General features: G+C 38.9%; 1 protein-coding gene across 2 annotated transcripts in view; it reads right to left on the bottom strand.

Moving 5' to 3' along the window:
• Positions 1–2234: 2234 nt before the first annotated feature.
• ANKRD13C (ankyrin repeat domain 13C) overlaps positions 2235–16012 on the bottom strand; it is a 35361-nt gene continuing 21583 nt past the window's right edge. For both annotated transcript variants that reach the window (XM_061633414.1, XM_061633413.1), the window contains exons 8-13: positions 15215–15346; positions 14729–14890; positions 12317–12396; positions 9642–9740; positions 7562–7662; positions 2235–6008 (exon numbers count right to left, since the gene is read on the bottom strand). In XM_061633414.1, the coding sequence (XP_061489398.1) occupies positions 5878–6008; positions 7562–7662; positions 9642–9740; positions 12317–12396; positions 14729–14890; positions 15215–15346 (705 nt within the window). In that variant the 3' untranslated portion in view covers positions 2235–5877. The remainder of the gene's footprint in view (positions 6009–7561; positions 7663–9641; positions 9741–12316; positions 12397–14728; positions 14891–15214; positions 15347–16012) is intronic.

A 16012-nucleotide genomic window follows, 5' to 3' on the forward strand; every position in this document is an offset into this window, starting at 1 on the left:
CCTCACACAGCTTCAGTCAGAGCGGCTGACTTAAACCACTCTGGCCACTGGAGCTCTGTCAGACGAGTAAGAGTCTCGGCACCCTTCACAAACTGCACTGTCCAGGATTCTTTGGGGGAAGCCATGACTGTCTAAAGTGAAATCAAGATCTGGTGTGGGTGTGGCCCCGATCGGTCAAGCCAAGCAGTTTTGACTCTGGCTTTTAGAACACTGACGGTTCTTACTGAGCATGCCCAACATTATCATTCAGTTCAATGCTAAATTTCTTACCTTATTAAAAATCAGCCAGGCATTTTTTTTAACTTTTAAAGTGCAGAAGATGGTCAGAGTATGGGGCAAGGTCAGTAACAGGGTTACAGGTACTTTGTGAACACAGCTGCTTTTTAATTAATTTCAACAAATTATGTGAACTCTTGACAGAAAACACTCCAAAAGGGGTCTGGTCTCTCTTTTTACACTTTGAACTCTTGATTCTCTGACTTTTGTGTATTGCCATGAAGATTTAGAGGGTTGTTAAGCAAGTGTTTCTGAGTTAAGGACTATTAAGTTTTGTAAGGGTTTGTTTTGAAAGGAGCTTATGGGAAGCATCAGAATGGCATGGGGAGTTATTTTCAATTTTAACATTGTGGAATGCAAAAAACTCCATGCTGACTATAGTATACAGCCACTCTTGTGGCTGCATAAAATACTTCTGAACAAGACCTATTTCTATCCAGGTTTTCAGACTTGTTTATTAATTCATATTTCACAAGCTTTCCTAGATATTAAAACACCCTTGTATATCTATTTAAATAAAAATAGTATCAGGAACCCAGTTGGGGGGGGGGAAGGGGCAGTAGTCTGGGAAAATGTTACGTCTCTCCTTTCCCAAGCTATGTCCCCCACTGTATAGCTTTTTTTTAATAAAGATCTGCAGATAAAATCACTTTCAGTGCATCATCTATTTTAGTTGTTAGGCTCTCCAAATCAGAGTTCAAATTTACATAAGAGAGATTGCAGCATAAATGGGATTAGAACCCCCTCTAATTAGATTTTTTTAAGTATGTTCACACATAACCACAATGATTAACTGGACTTCTAACATACACTCGTTGATAGAGATATGATTCAATGTTGCTTTAGAATCAAAACGCATTTCCCCTAGGTCAATGCTTGCCACCAATCCCATATAGACTATGACCCCAGGTTATCATGACAGCAGTCCATACAGCATCTGGAACAAACTGTAGCCATTGATAGCCCAACACCACTCCATACAGGTGTCATGTGAGGGGAGGGGAAGGCTTTTCAACTCTGTTTTATGATAGGCAGCTTGAAAAGGGAGGCCATCGTCTAGCAACTTGTAGCCCTCTAGATGGCATTTGGGAGGGTACTACTGTTTACAAATGGGGCCTCCACATATGTTCAGCAAGCCTGGTGACAGCATTACAGGTAAGGTGTTCACATACAGCCTCCTGCTGCTGTTTGCCAATGAGCATTTTGCATCTAAGGCAATGTTTTGGACAGTTCTTTTATTCTTTAGGTCTAAGGATATCTTGATTTGTTATTTCCAAGATTTGAACTTAACACTTTATGTTCTATGCCAAGAGAGAACTTTGAAAAACAATACAAAAAGATACATTCCCGAGTATAATCTTGTGGAGGAAAAGGAATAGCTTTCTCTCTTTATGTGGGGCTGCCTTTGAAGCCTGTTCAGAAATTGCAACTGGAACAGAATGAAGCAGCCAGATGGATGATAGAAACCAGGCCGTTAGGCCACATAACCTCTATTTTGATCCAGCTATCTATATAGATTTCCAGCACAATTTCAAAGTGCTGATTCTAACCTATAAAGCCTTACATGGTTGGTCCCATTGAACCAATGGAGCTTCCTTCCGAGTAGACATGTATTGGATTGCAGCCTTTCTCTTTTTTGGAAGCACTATGTCCAGAAGTTCCTCAGCTCTCAGGCTTTGAGGATTCTATATGCCTTTAGTTAATTATTATCCTGGCTGATTACCCGCTGCTGTCATGTGATTGTGATATCATTTATACTTTTTGTGTATTTTAATCTGCTGTAATAGACCTTGAGTCTTTTTCAGAAATAGGCACTTAAAAAATTAACTTACTAACAAAAGTATGGTGCAAGCAGACACATTCATTTGTCAACATGTGTACTGCTTAGCTGATGGGTTTCATCTTACGAACTCTAAGGCTCACCCTCTAAAGTTACAAGACTGAAAACAAAGATGCACTGAAAATTGAGGATTTTATTGAAAAACTGACCAATAAAGTGTCCTTGTGAAAGTGGTACACTGTAATATCCTTTTTCTTAGCCTTCCTCTAATATGGAGGAAGTATCCAAGCATGGTAGAGTATAGATTTCTGAAAATGTCCATACGCTTAGTCTCAAAAGCAAACAGCATATTTTGGTCTTTATTCTAAGTGGCATAACCAAAAAACACTGTTAGTGAAGGTGAGTTTTGATTAGACAAAGAACACATAAAAGTAATATACAAAAATGACATTAAGTTTCCACAATTATAATCTGTCAAAAGAAATTGCAGCATTATAGGAAGTTTGTTAATAAAGTTTAAATAATGTAATTATCTTTTAATGAATAAAATCAACAAGTATATATTTAAAATGGACGAACATATTATGATTCAACATAAGGTGGGTTTTCAGCACAGATTTATATCCACAGTTGTACTATCTGATAAAAATTGCTAGGTATCCATCGATGCAGTTTAAAACTTAAATAAGGTGACTGAAACATCAGCTGCTTGGAAATAAAGATTATTCCCTTTGCCACAAGTTAAAGCAATGATTTGGAAGACCAGTAAAACTGAGTTTGGTTAAGGAAGAATTCTGGGAATTATTTTTAAAAGATTCCATATTTATGCCTGCCAACACACTGCTTGGTTTTTAAGAGGGTATACTTCAGGAAAGTTTCAGAAGCCTCTTGGAAAAGTCAGTTTATTTCATCTGTCTAAAATATTCAGAATACCAATTCTTTTACACTATTGCTTCCCAAAAGATGTTATCTCCAACAATGACTTATAAGCATGCAAGAGGCACTTAACCTATAACCTGGCCTCTTCTGATACTTGCATTATGTGATACCTTAACTTTTTTTTGCATGAATGTTTCTTCATAATCCCATACCACCACCCTTCTGAGATCCAAAGTCCTTGGGAATGATTCAGATGTTCTCCAGGACACAGTAATAACGCCCAACAGATGTTACCTAATTGTGACATTGCGATGTCAGAAAAAGTAAGTGCTTAACTACAAAGTGCTAATCAATTTTGCTTAATGTCTGCTCTTCTTTATTAACCAAGTATCACAATCTCAAATGTAAAACTTCCTAATCCAGCTATTTGCTCTTGAACATTACTGCATGCATGAAACTCCTTTTCCTGGAATGTCTAACGTTTATTTCAAGGAAAGTAGAACAACGTTCTTATTGCATGGATGGATAAGCTACCCAAAATTCACAAACCAGGAGCTTCATGTATACAAGAGATCTTTGTGTATATGTATATACTGGAACTGTCCATTTAAATTTTAAAATGGGATGAGATACAATAGAAATTGTATCTTTAAAGTATGAGTGCAACAAACTGGAATTGCTCAGAGATCACTTCTCCAACATGGTCCAGAACTTCTTACATTGTGTCCATCTAGTCTAAGCCCTTCTCCACAGACAGATTTTACTAAGCCAGGGTTGTAATAGCACACAAATTGTTTTTCAGTCATTGTGAAAGGAGCCATTTGCGAGACATTGGTCTGACAGTTCATGGGCTAATATTTATTTTGCAGATCTCAACAGAGACAACTATAATTTTAAATGTATAGGAGATGACCAATTGAATATTTCCGCAGTTTAGCAGCCATCACCTAATCAAATTCATACTGCTCATCATTCACTCATGTGAGAACAACATCGTGAAATGCCTTTTAAGCACCTCAGTAGTTTTATGAAATACTTCCAGTATTGATAACACAAAGTGTCATACACCTTCAAATCCAATGTCTCCTCCAGAAATGAACAAGGGGAGAAAACACTGATTTTTTAAAAAAAACTTACTGGGAAAATGTTTCTGTATTTAAAGTTAATTTACTATTTAGAGAGCGCAGATATTACCCAACAATGGATATTGGTAGTGAAATGTTACTTTCTACAATATGGCAGCTACAATGATACACACCAAGTCAATAGAGACTGCTCACACAGAGAACTGCCAAGTCTTCACTGTCAACATGACTTAAGGTTGGAGCTTTAAACAAATTTACAGTATTTCTGGAATTGGGTCCAACATTGCTCCTGTTATAGAATGTGAGGATGATTTCTCTGGGAGTTGCCTCTCTGCACATCACAAGAGTACCAAGTTACAGCACTTGGGAGTATGCTTAAAACCTTTTTCCTGGCAAAGCTTATGTGGTTCATGAGTCTGGTTTTATTGCGCACCATGACTCATCTCATTTCACACTCCAGGTATCACCAGCACTGGTGGCTTTCTTCAAGTCTGAAAGTGACTTGAACAGTTTCCAGAAAAAAGATTGACTAGACTGCACAAAGAATATACTTTTGAAAATATTTACATTTCTGTACATTTACACATCACCGGAAGCTAAACCTCAGAATACAAATGAACATAGTACTGATAGTTTTGGACACATTCTTTCCAGTAAAGAAAAAAGGCTATGTTATCTTCAAGTTTCATACACTGGACCCATGTGAAGATTCTAATTTTTAAAAACCCACCTGAAGAAAAACCTGACATCCTTTCTGAAGCTACCCATGCTGGAAACACCCTAATTACTCTTGTACTTTTTCCCCCTTTTATCCATTGACAAGTCTTATTAGCTTCTCCTATATTTTCACTTAGGGAAATAAACCTTAAGCACCGAGACTGTTGTTATAGTAATGTAATTGTTATAGAAATATATTCCCAAATGCTGCTAGATATCAGTACAAGTTTAGTGTATTCGATTGCCAGCTTTTATGGTTCTGATAAACCCCAAAGAATGTCAGTGATTCAGCCTATGGGCTTATCAACAGTCTCCAAGAACGCTCTCCAACGAACACAATAAGGATATATGTGACCAGCTTTTGTCGAGGGGAGGGGGGGAAATACAGATTTATATGATTAGTAAACAACTTTCAGTGGAAAAATGACTAGTTCGGGGGGAAATATGAATAGCACCACAATGAATTGCACTAAGGTGCTAAAGGAGGTACCTTATTCCCTGCAGCGTGAATGCTCTAGTTCTGAAAAGTATTGCAATACAGGTAAATGCAACTGTTTAAATGGTTACCATTCGGTTCATTCATCTACAGAAAATCAATTCCTTCTACTATATGCTCAACTGATGTTCAATTTACTGAACAAATATTACAGAATTTACAATACATGAAAAGAAAAGCTTGAAGGAAGGTTATAAGAGCAGCTCGAGTAAGATTGTTTTAAAGGGCTAATAGCCAGGTAAGACATTTTAGTTTTTTATGCTAATGGTCCAAGAGTGCTTTTATTACCAAGAAACATAAAAAATGTAAAAAACAAATGACAGTCCTTATAGCTGCTATGCAAGTATCCAGGGGGCAGGGGGAGAGTCATTGAAGTGCCAGGCTGTCATGCGTGCAGGTCTGGATGTATAAATGCACATGACACATCAGGAGACCTGCTTTCATTTAGACACTAGATGGATGCTTGCTATATGGTACAACTGTTTGAGATTCACTGTGTGTTCCCTTTCTGAATTCATTTAAGCAAGTTTTATCCCTTCCTATTTCACCCACTTTCAAACATATCTGTGGATTATCTGCATCCACTCTCTCTCTATCACTGTGTACATGCTGGTATTTTATTTACTGCTAATTTTCCAGTTAAGTTAGAGATCAGGAAAGCGGCTAGGGTCCTCCTTGTAGTCATCAGGAACTGTGAAAATTGATTCATCAAACTCATCATAGCGAAACTCCTGAAAAGTCACAGTGGCTGTGATGGTTGGAAAAACAGGTATATCTAGGAAGAACAGAGCAGAGTATTGGTAGATTAGAAAAGACACAATGCACAGTAAAAGGGGGCATTTGTGTTGACAGAAAAGGATTCATCAACCCACTTGTTCATTTTCATGGCATACCTCTGGATCACCCTACCAGAGTGGGGCTTTGAATCATGGGTTATGGTGGCTACGGTCCTTTCTGGAGAGATGGCTCCTGAATACTGGGCAACTGGCTTTTGAAGTGCCTCAAGGTTCCATCCAGTCTCCAATTATTTTTAACATCTACATGAAACCATTGGAAAGGTAGCCCAGAGGCTGAAGTGTCATCAGTATGCAAATGACATATGGCTTAACCGTTTATTTCCATCTATTAATCCCAGGGTGACAGTGGAAGCCTTAAACAGGTGTCTGGAGGCAGTTCAGGGACAAGACAGAAATTTGCTGGGGAGACTACTGATCTGGATAAAGACTTGCAACTGGTTTTGGAAACGGGTACACTCCCCCCTGAAGAATCAGCTATGTACTTCAGGGGGTACTCCTGGATTCAGTTATCAATGGAAGAACAGGTGACCTCAGTGACTATGAGTGTCTTTTACAAGTTTAGGCTGGTTTGCCAGATGTAACCCTATCTGGAGAAAGTGGACCTGGCTTCAGCTTCACAAGCAACGGTTAAATCCAGACTAGACTACACTAATGCTCACTATGTATAGCTGCCTTTGAAGATAGTCCAGAAACATCAGACAGTGTGATCAGAGCTAGTATGGTACAGTGATTAGAGTGCTGGACTAGGACCTGGGAGACCAGGCTTCAAATCCCCACTCAACCATAAAAGTCACTGGGTGATATTTGTTTATTTATTTGTTTGTTTGTTTATTTATTATTTGATTTATATCCCGCCCTTCCTCCCAGCAGGAGCTCAAGGCGGCTGTTGGGCCAGTCACTGCCTCTCAGCCTAACCTACCTCACAGGATTTTTGTGGGGATTATTAAATGAGAAGGGGAGAATCGTGTGCACCACCTTGAGCTCCATGGAGAAAAGGTGGGATAGAAATGCAATAAATAAATAATAAATTCAGTCACCAGACGACTTATGGAAGCTAGGTCATTGATCATATCCCACCAAGTTTTCATCAATTTTATTCGTTCCCCATTCATTTCTGGACTTAATTTAAACTGCCTGTACTAACCTTCAAAGCTGTTAACAGTTTGGGACCAGGTTATCTGTAGAATTATCTATAATCATATGAATCTGTCCATGGCTTAAAGTCAAAGACCCTGCCCTTCAGACTCCCATGATCATGTTTGCGGGTACCAAGGATAGGGCTTTTTCAGTGATGGCTCCACACTTGTGTAATTCTCTCCCTGAAGAACTCTTCCTGCCCATCCCGCTGGCAGCCGTTAAGCATGAAATGGCATGCTAGTTTCTATCCAAGTTCCAATTATATTCCTCCTAAAGCCTGAATGGCAACCCACTGCATTTCTCATTCCAAATATTAAGATTTTTAAACAACAACCCATGTTCTTGGCAGGGCAGGCAGACACTTTAATTGATGAAATACACACTGACAGCTCACCTAACTTTACAGGAAAACCTGGTGGAAGTTTCATCTGCACGAATTCCCGCAGTTTGTTAAAGTGCTTGAAGGGTGCAATTACTTCTAAAACATTCAACAACCTGAAAAAGAACATATGTAAAAAAATCATCTCCTAGCAACTTTAGGATTTATCCATGCACATCTGATTGGTGTAGGTGCCAATCGGAGGAAAAGTGCCAAAGCAAATCACTGCAACTGAGCCAAGCCACATGCTGTAGCGAAGATAATATTGCTCTTGGCCACTTAATTTAAATCAAATCATTTTGCTAATACAATGTAGGTTAAATAAATGTGGGCCAAATGTTCCCATATAATTCTGGTCCAATGTGGCTCAAAGATAGACACAGCTGAGCATTCAGTTGCAATGAGCTTCATATGCCTTAGTAAGAGGATTTCCAGATTTTAGCACTCATTTTCTTAGTGAGTTTAATATCCCATGATTTCAAAAGGTTTTGAAACTAAAATCAATTAAGAACTCCAGTAGTAAAGCTTCAATCTTAAAAATGAACCCCCTTTTGAAACTAACCATTCTCCAGACGAATCAATACTGGAATAATCTTACAAAATGCCACTTCATGAACTCTCCATTATGGTTGCTGGAAGAACTTCTCATCAGGGCACACAAAGAACAGATCTGGAAAAGCATCACACTTCAGGAACTAGACTTTTCCAAGCTGCCAATTATTCACCCATTTGCTCTCATTGATTTTTTCGCATTGCCCTCTTCACCACATCCATGTACGTGGCTACCTTATTCAGACTGAGGTGCCCTCCATATGGATGGCAGTACACATTAAATCATATTTCAAACTTGATTTACTGGCCACCATTGTTCTACAGATTTCTTCCACTACACAATGTGAACTTGCCCCACTGCTCCCAATAGAAATCTACTGTTGAAACAATGAAACAAGTACTTGTAAAATTATACAAGCAAATGCTGGGGGGGGGATAACTATTGCTAAAATAAACACCAGGTTTGATCATTTCACTCAGTCCTTTGCCAAGGTGAGAGATCCACCAGACTCTGGCAAGCTATTTGAGCCTGGAGCTTCAGAGGAGAGGAGGCAAACCCCGCTCCCCCCAAAGTTTGGCTGAAGCCTAAGATGTGTTTTGTTTTTGTGGCTCTGCAACTGCCAAGTACAACTAGCCTTCACCTCCCATCTCCAGTTCCAGCTAGAGGGGAAAGAGACGGCATGCGGGCTTGCTGCTAAGGGGCAGGGGCTTATTTTTACATTGGGCACCCCCTCCACAAGTCCAAGCTTAAGAGTTATAAAAAGGAGAGCATTTTCCCTCAACCTCATGCTCCATTTCAGAGGTACAACACAAGTTCAAGGACAAGAACCTATCCCTTGGGGGGGGGGGGTCCTGATGGCAATACATTTTTGATTAACTAGCAAAGTTAGCTGTAAATCCCTGAATACGCATTCAACTTTGAATGTGTGTGTTTGCCCATTGCCATATACTATAGGCCAGCTTCTACAAAATACACACGCACACAAGATGTGGGCCAGACCACTTACGACTTTGGGGGAAGGTTTTTTAAAAATAATTTTTATAATTATGCTGTTTGCCACCCTGGGCTCCTTTAAAAAAATAATGTATTTAGATGATAACATTCCAAATCTAATACATTTAATAATATTGGTATCAATCCCTTAATTGATACTTAGCTTACAAATACGTGGATCACTGTGTAAGTGAATGCCTTGATTTACAAATGACTGGAGGATGGGGAAAAAGCCCATTGATTTTGCAATACAACAAAGAGAACCCTAATTCTATGCTAGACTACATGTTTTCCTATTCTATGATTATTATTTATTATTTATTATTATTATTTAATTTCATTTATGAACCTCCCATAGCCAATGGCTCCCTGGGCGGTGTACAACATACAATAATACAATAAATGAACAAAATCACAGATACAAATACAAATAATGATAATATATTACATTGCAATCTCTGGAATAAGCACAGTTTTATATACATCAGCATATTTTAAATTCATCATGTCCTTTCAACAAACGTTTATAGCAGACAGTTTTAGACTTACGATTCAATTCCTAGAGGGAATTCTTGGCTCATGGCTATTGTGGCTTTAAATGTTTTCTTGCTTTCTTTGCAGACCAGTTCCCTACCCAAATGAGGTGCTCTAGATAAAGAAAATAAAAATTAAAACTTCCCTAAAGACATAAGATCTGAACACAGTATGCTTTTTTATGTTGGGCAAGAAAACAGGCTGACAGAAGTTGTTTAATGAAGGCTGGAAGTGTTCAGATAGCAGCAACCAAAGTGGGCAAGTTGCCCAGGCTCTAACAGATTAAAACAAGTGAATACAAGCCTTTTAAAAAGAGAATATGCACACACAATTTGGCCATATAAGATTTCATATTGTTAAGAATATATGGCCAAAACCTAAAAAGGTGTTCAGATGAGCCCAATAACTTTTGTTTGCCGCCCTGGGCTCCTGCTGTGAGGAAGGGCGAGATATAAATCAAATAATAAATAAATAAAACTTGTATAACTAAGGGAATTTGTCTTTCATCTTTGTAAACCCTCATACAGTTGCAAAAACAGTTTGCAAGCATGACACGGAGCACCATGGTCACAAGAACTTGTTCAACAGTTCTTTGAAATTTGATGAATGTGTTCCAGTCACTAATTAGAAATGAAATAATGTAGAAACAATTTTTTTAAAAAAGAAAGAAAAAGGTGCAACCAGAACTTTCTAATTTTGTGATCAAACAACTTCTGCTAAACTTGTTGAGTGCAATTTTATTTAGAAACTTGAAATAGTTGTTCAAAATTTAATTTAAACTTAATACATTTTAAGCTGGATCCAGAGTTATCCTTCCACAAACAGAAGGGCTCCCTCAAATTGTGGGAGGAACTGAGATCTGAAGCCCACCATGCCACACCCCATGCTGTTCTGGAGGGTCTCCCAACTCTCTAGAGCAGCTTTCCTTGGGACTGGAAGCAGAATTTGCCAAAACTGGTTCGTCCCATCCTCTGCAGTGGGAAGGACCTGTGAGCAGAGCGATCACAGGAACGTTGGAACTAACCCTCTGAATAGTTATGAAAGAAGTCACATTCTAAAAAGTATAATTTACAAATAAGGGCATGCCAAGACCACATAAGAAAGATCTCCGGAGCCATTCAAAGACCTCTAAGTACATCAAGATGGACACTTATCTTGTTTTTAGTCAACTGACCATTGTACTTGAAACCCATGAAGGTCTAAAATGAAGAGACCACCTTTGATTTGGTAAAGCATGTGAAAAAGTAAAGACAATGGGGCATATATCATCAGTTTGTCATTAAAACTTCAGGCAAAGTCAAGAGAATGGCCCAAGGGATAAACAACAAAGTTGTCCTCATTAAAGTCTAGCACCAAAGAATTGCATTTGATTCTTCTATTCATATTGCACAAATTCAAGATAGCTACTTTAGTTTTAGTGATCTCAGGGGGGTTATGTGTGCAGCGCTTTCAGATCTGCTCAATTTCAAGAAGATAACACACGTGCCCAATTTTATACCACTAAAATCAATGGGACCTAAAAACACTGAAATCAGCCCACAAAATTTAAACCCATGTGTGAAATTTTAAGCAGACATTTATGATCACATCAATTAGGCTTTAACCTCACTGGCATCAGAGACAGGAATAATGGTTTCACATATTCATCTTTATATTCAATTCTGTACTATATGTATCAACCAAGTATCTATGAGGTCAGCCAAGGACAGGATCTCATGCAAAAAAATTTCTAAAGAAACGTTGTTGTTATGCACCTTCAAGTTGATTTGGCGACCATATGAATTAGCGACCTCCAATAGCATCTGTTATAAACCACCCTGTTCAGATCTTGTAAGTTCAGGTCTGCAGGTTCCTTTATGGAATCAATCCATCTCTTGTTTGGTCTTCCTCTTTTTCTACACCTTTCTGTTTTCCCCGGCATTATTGTCTTTTCTAGTGAATCATGTCTTCTCATTAGGTTTCCGAAGTATGATAACCTCAGTTTCATCATTTTAGCTTTTAGTGATAGTTCTGGTTTAATTTGTTCTAACACCCAATTATTTGTCTTTTTCGCAGTCCATGGTAGCACATGCAAAGCTCTCCTCCAACACCACATTTCAAAAGAGTTGATTTTTCTCTAATCCACTTTTTTCACTGTTCAACTTTCACATCCATACACAGAGATCAGGAATACCATGATCTGAATGACCTTGACAATGAAAATAAATTACTACATAAAATTAAATATGTAGCTATACACTTTCTAAAAAAAAGCTCAACTTGATCCAATAGCTCAAGATTGAGAAAATTATAATGTTTTAGTTCCTGATATTGTCAAATAAAGTACATATATAGGATCTAACCCAGGAAATTCAAACTATTGGCTTCTTCTGTTCAGAGAACAAAACCTGATCCAGCAAAGACTTCTGTGCGATGAGAGATGGTTTCTGCCAGTTACCCCTTCCCACTAAACCCTGCAATACCAGCTGTCATGCTCTCCTGGAAGGTCCTATGGAGCAACTTTTCAGGGAGCACAGGGGACTGTAGATGGAAGGATGAATCAGTTAAAAAAAATACCCTCCTTCCTCCAGCAGAGTATCCCCTGAGAAGAACTCCACTCATGGAAAGTTTTGATCCAACTCATTATATTTTGCAAACATCATTAGCTATATACATAGCAGTAACCACCACTATACGTATTTAATACTCACTTTCCATTTTCAGCAGATATATACTCCTCCCATGTAATTGTGTTTGGTGGAGGTGGAGTAAGAGACTGCCTCCTGACAGGCTGTTAAAGAAAGCAAATGGCAATTCTTTGCAAGTCAAAGCACTTTACTTCTCAGCAGGTCACCACCACCTATCCTATAAGAATATCTATATCTCATCCTTCACATTGGCCAATCTGAAGACACAGCACATTGGCCAATCTGAAGACAAGTAATTTTGGATTAGTCCAACTTTAAAGTATTGCAAGCCTGAGAAACAAACTGCAATAGCACATTTGGACAGGAAGTAGTAATTTACACAGGAGACCAGGGCTAATTCAGTATGAGATAATCCCAAAAGCCAAGGCGAGTTTAAAACATGTAACTAGCACACATTCACAATCCAGAGCAGTGTCCTATTGCAGGGGCTGATAAATTACAGTGCCCATGTAATATGAAGATCATGGGGTAACCTGCAGGTTCATCGTTGAATTCTGTTCTAAAAAAAAACTCACCCTAAAGCTAGATTTCTAGACCTTGTGACTATACATAATCATGATTATGGGACGGCAAAATATGGTTCTGACACAGCTAGTGCCAAGAATGTTTAAATATGGCATGAATATATTGTTGGGTAATGCAATTTCTAAGAATTTGCCACCCTGGGTTCCTGCTGGGAGGAAGGGTGGGATCTAAGTTAAATAATAAATAAATAAATAAAAATAACAGCACATACAGTTGCTTGCAGAATCCTCACTGGCAGTGAGTGCTGGGACTGCAGCCCTATGAACATGTCCTTCAGAGCATGTTCCATTTATGACACCAGTATAAAGGAATACCCCGCTATACGGACCTTCACTTAACGTACACTCACTTTTATGGACATACTCCATACTCCACCATGCACGTTTATGTATGCTTGGTTCACACTTACAGACACTTAACGGTGTGTGGGGGTGGAAATAGACGCGATCGCGCCACCGCAAATCAGCTGGAAGGCGCGATCACAATCAGCTGAGAGGCACGGCAGTGCAGCAACAGAGGCTTTAGCGCAGGGCTTTGAGGCTCCGCATGAAGGAGAGGTAAAAAAAAGTTTTAAAAGGTAGTGCTTCACTTTAAGGACATTTTCAGTTTACGTACTCGCTCTGATCCCATTGAGTACGTTAATGCGAGGTATTCCTGCATACACACCCAATCCCTGTGATCCTTCCACCCCTCTTACTTCAAATACAAATGCATGCTTCAATATTTAGACACATCTCAAAATTCAGGATACCATACAACTAAAGATTTAGGATTCATCAAGCATCACATCCTTGAGGTGAAGCCATTCTTGAAGATGGAGTGAGGGTAGAAAGAGAATCAAATAACTTCCCTCACACACCTAGCCAACCAGCCCTACAGAATGTTCATCCCATCTCAAGAATGAGAGGATTTGTTAGGGTGATAACCCCTAGCACCACAGTATGTGGTGCAGTACCAGCAGTCACACTAGATTCCTTGGCACAAAGAATGAGTTTGCACTGTAAAGGACAGGGGCCAGGACCAGTGACATGGGTTTCCCAGAAAAAACTGAACTGAACTCTTCATGGAAATGTTTTGCCTTAAAACAGATATCCGATTTAGCGGTTTTAACTAAATATGTATGTCATGTTAATTTTACTTGTTATATAAATGTCTGAACAGTTTTTTCAATAGTCAAAAATAATTGAGCTAGTTGAGTTCCTAATATTAAAAACATATTAAAACAAAATATATTTTTTAAAAAAGCTTTAAAAAGATAATTCCACATACTAATTTTAGCACACCTGAAGAGCTGTGCACATAAAATAAGCACTACTTAGGGAAAATCATCTGAAAAAGAAAATGACTTTGGGTTGTATTTAAAATAGTTCTCAGTAAGCATTCGGTCAGTACAAGCATTTCCATGAGCGCAACAGGATTTCCCCCTCTCTTCCTCCCATGCACCCCCTAAATCTATTCTAGGGATTCTCCAACCCTCTGGAGTAGATTCAGGGAGGGCGTACAGCATGCAGGAGAAGAAAAGTGGGGAACCCCTGTTGTGCTAGCAGTAATCATTGCGCTAGCAGGATATGTTAGTTGGATACTGCCCTTTGTACACAAATACATGGTTTGTCTGCTCGAGACAAACCTTGGCTACAGCTCACGGTCTGCCTGGAACAAGACAAGCCATGAGCCCAGGTTCAGTCATAATGCTAAGCCAAACCATGGCTTAAGCTTTAGATAAGGGCGGCAGTAGGAGGCTCGGGGGAGGAGCAAAGTGGCCATGATTTCTCTTGCGAGTATCTGCACGCTCACTCATTCACATTTAGCCATAGTTTGGCTTAGCCCTGTTGGCCAGTAAAAGGTAATAAGTCATTAAATGTTGAATTTAAACAAAACTTTTAACTGTACCTCAAAATTTTGTTCCATCAAGTTTCCACCTTTACTCAAGCTTTCCATAATAGCCTTGTTTCGAAGAATATCTTCTTCACTGAGATGTTCCCGTCTTTTCCTTGATTCTAACACAAGTCCATTAACCAGGTAGAAGTCTGCCAAAAAGTTTCCTACCCGTTCCTGCAAATACACAGAAACAAAACACAAAAAGCATTTGAGTCAAAATATAAAACTGCTACAGAAACACATATAATCTTACCATTTATTGCCTACTTGTTGCCTTCTTGTCCCCAATCTCATATTTTTCCATACCTCATTGGGAGCAGTCTTTCTTCTATAACCCTAACCTTTAACATCCTCCCTTCTCTCAATCCAAATGACTGAGACTGTAAGCCTGATGGAGGAAATGTGAGACAAACCGAGTCAGACCATTTGCCTTCCCGCCATCTTCCTGGGACACAGTAGCACAGGATGGTCAGATGACTTAAAATAAAAAAGGCTTACTGTTTTATCTTCTCGGAAAAGCCATCCTGTTTGGGCACGTGTGAAAGTGATTGATTTGGTTGATAATGTTGCTGAATAAATATCGCTGCTCATCAAAATGTCAACTTCTTCCTCCGTTTCCATCTCAGATTCCTGAAAGGAGAAAGTGTATAATTCCATGCATTTAACACACCAAACTATTTAAACAGATTTGTTATCCTCTCCCTTTCCAATTTCCCCCTCAAATAATTAGGAGCCTTCCAATAATCAATCAATTCCATCAGGGATCAGTCTTATCCACTGCACGTGTGCGTGCTCCATACTCATATTGATATGAATTGCTGAGTGTGTCCAAATCCTCGGGTACCAGATTACTCTCCATTCAATTTCAGCTTCTTTCTAATTCTGTACATACCCATTTAGTAGTGCCTTGGAAAATCTTCAGTGCAAATTGGTCTTCTCACTTCCCAGGCCCTAGGTGTGCCCTGTAGCACTGCCATTGTCATATAGGTAATAAAGAGATTTTGGGAGGGCACTAGCAATCTACACAGCAAAGGAATTTAGCATAGTCACCATTGTTTGCAGCAGGACTGCCACCCAACTAGGCAACCTGCAAAGCAGCACTAAAATGTGAAAAAGCAGTAGATTTATAACCCTATTCTATACTTGTCTACTTTGTTCAGTGGGACTACGCCCAAGTAAAAACATACAGGACTGCAACTTTAGCGTCTGATAACAGACTGCCAATATCTTTCAACTACACAGGACATTAATTTGGGGCTTAAAACATTATATTTTTCTTTGTTTCTGAATAATATT

This window comes from Rhineura floridana, chromosome 6, assembly GCF_030035675.1.
Source record: "Rhineura floridana isolate rRhiFlo1 chromosome 6, rRhiFlo1.hap2, whole genome shotgun sequence".
NCBI lineage: Eukaryota > Metazoa > Chordata > Lepidosauria > Squamata > Rhineuridae > Rhineura > Rhineura floridana.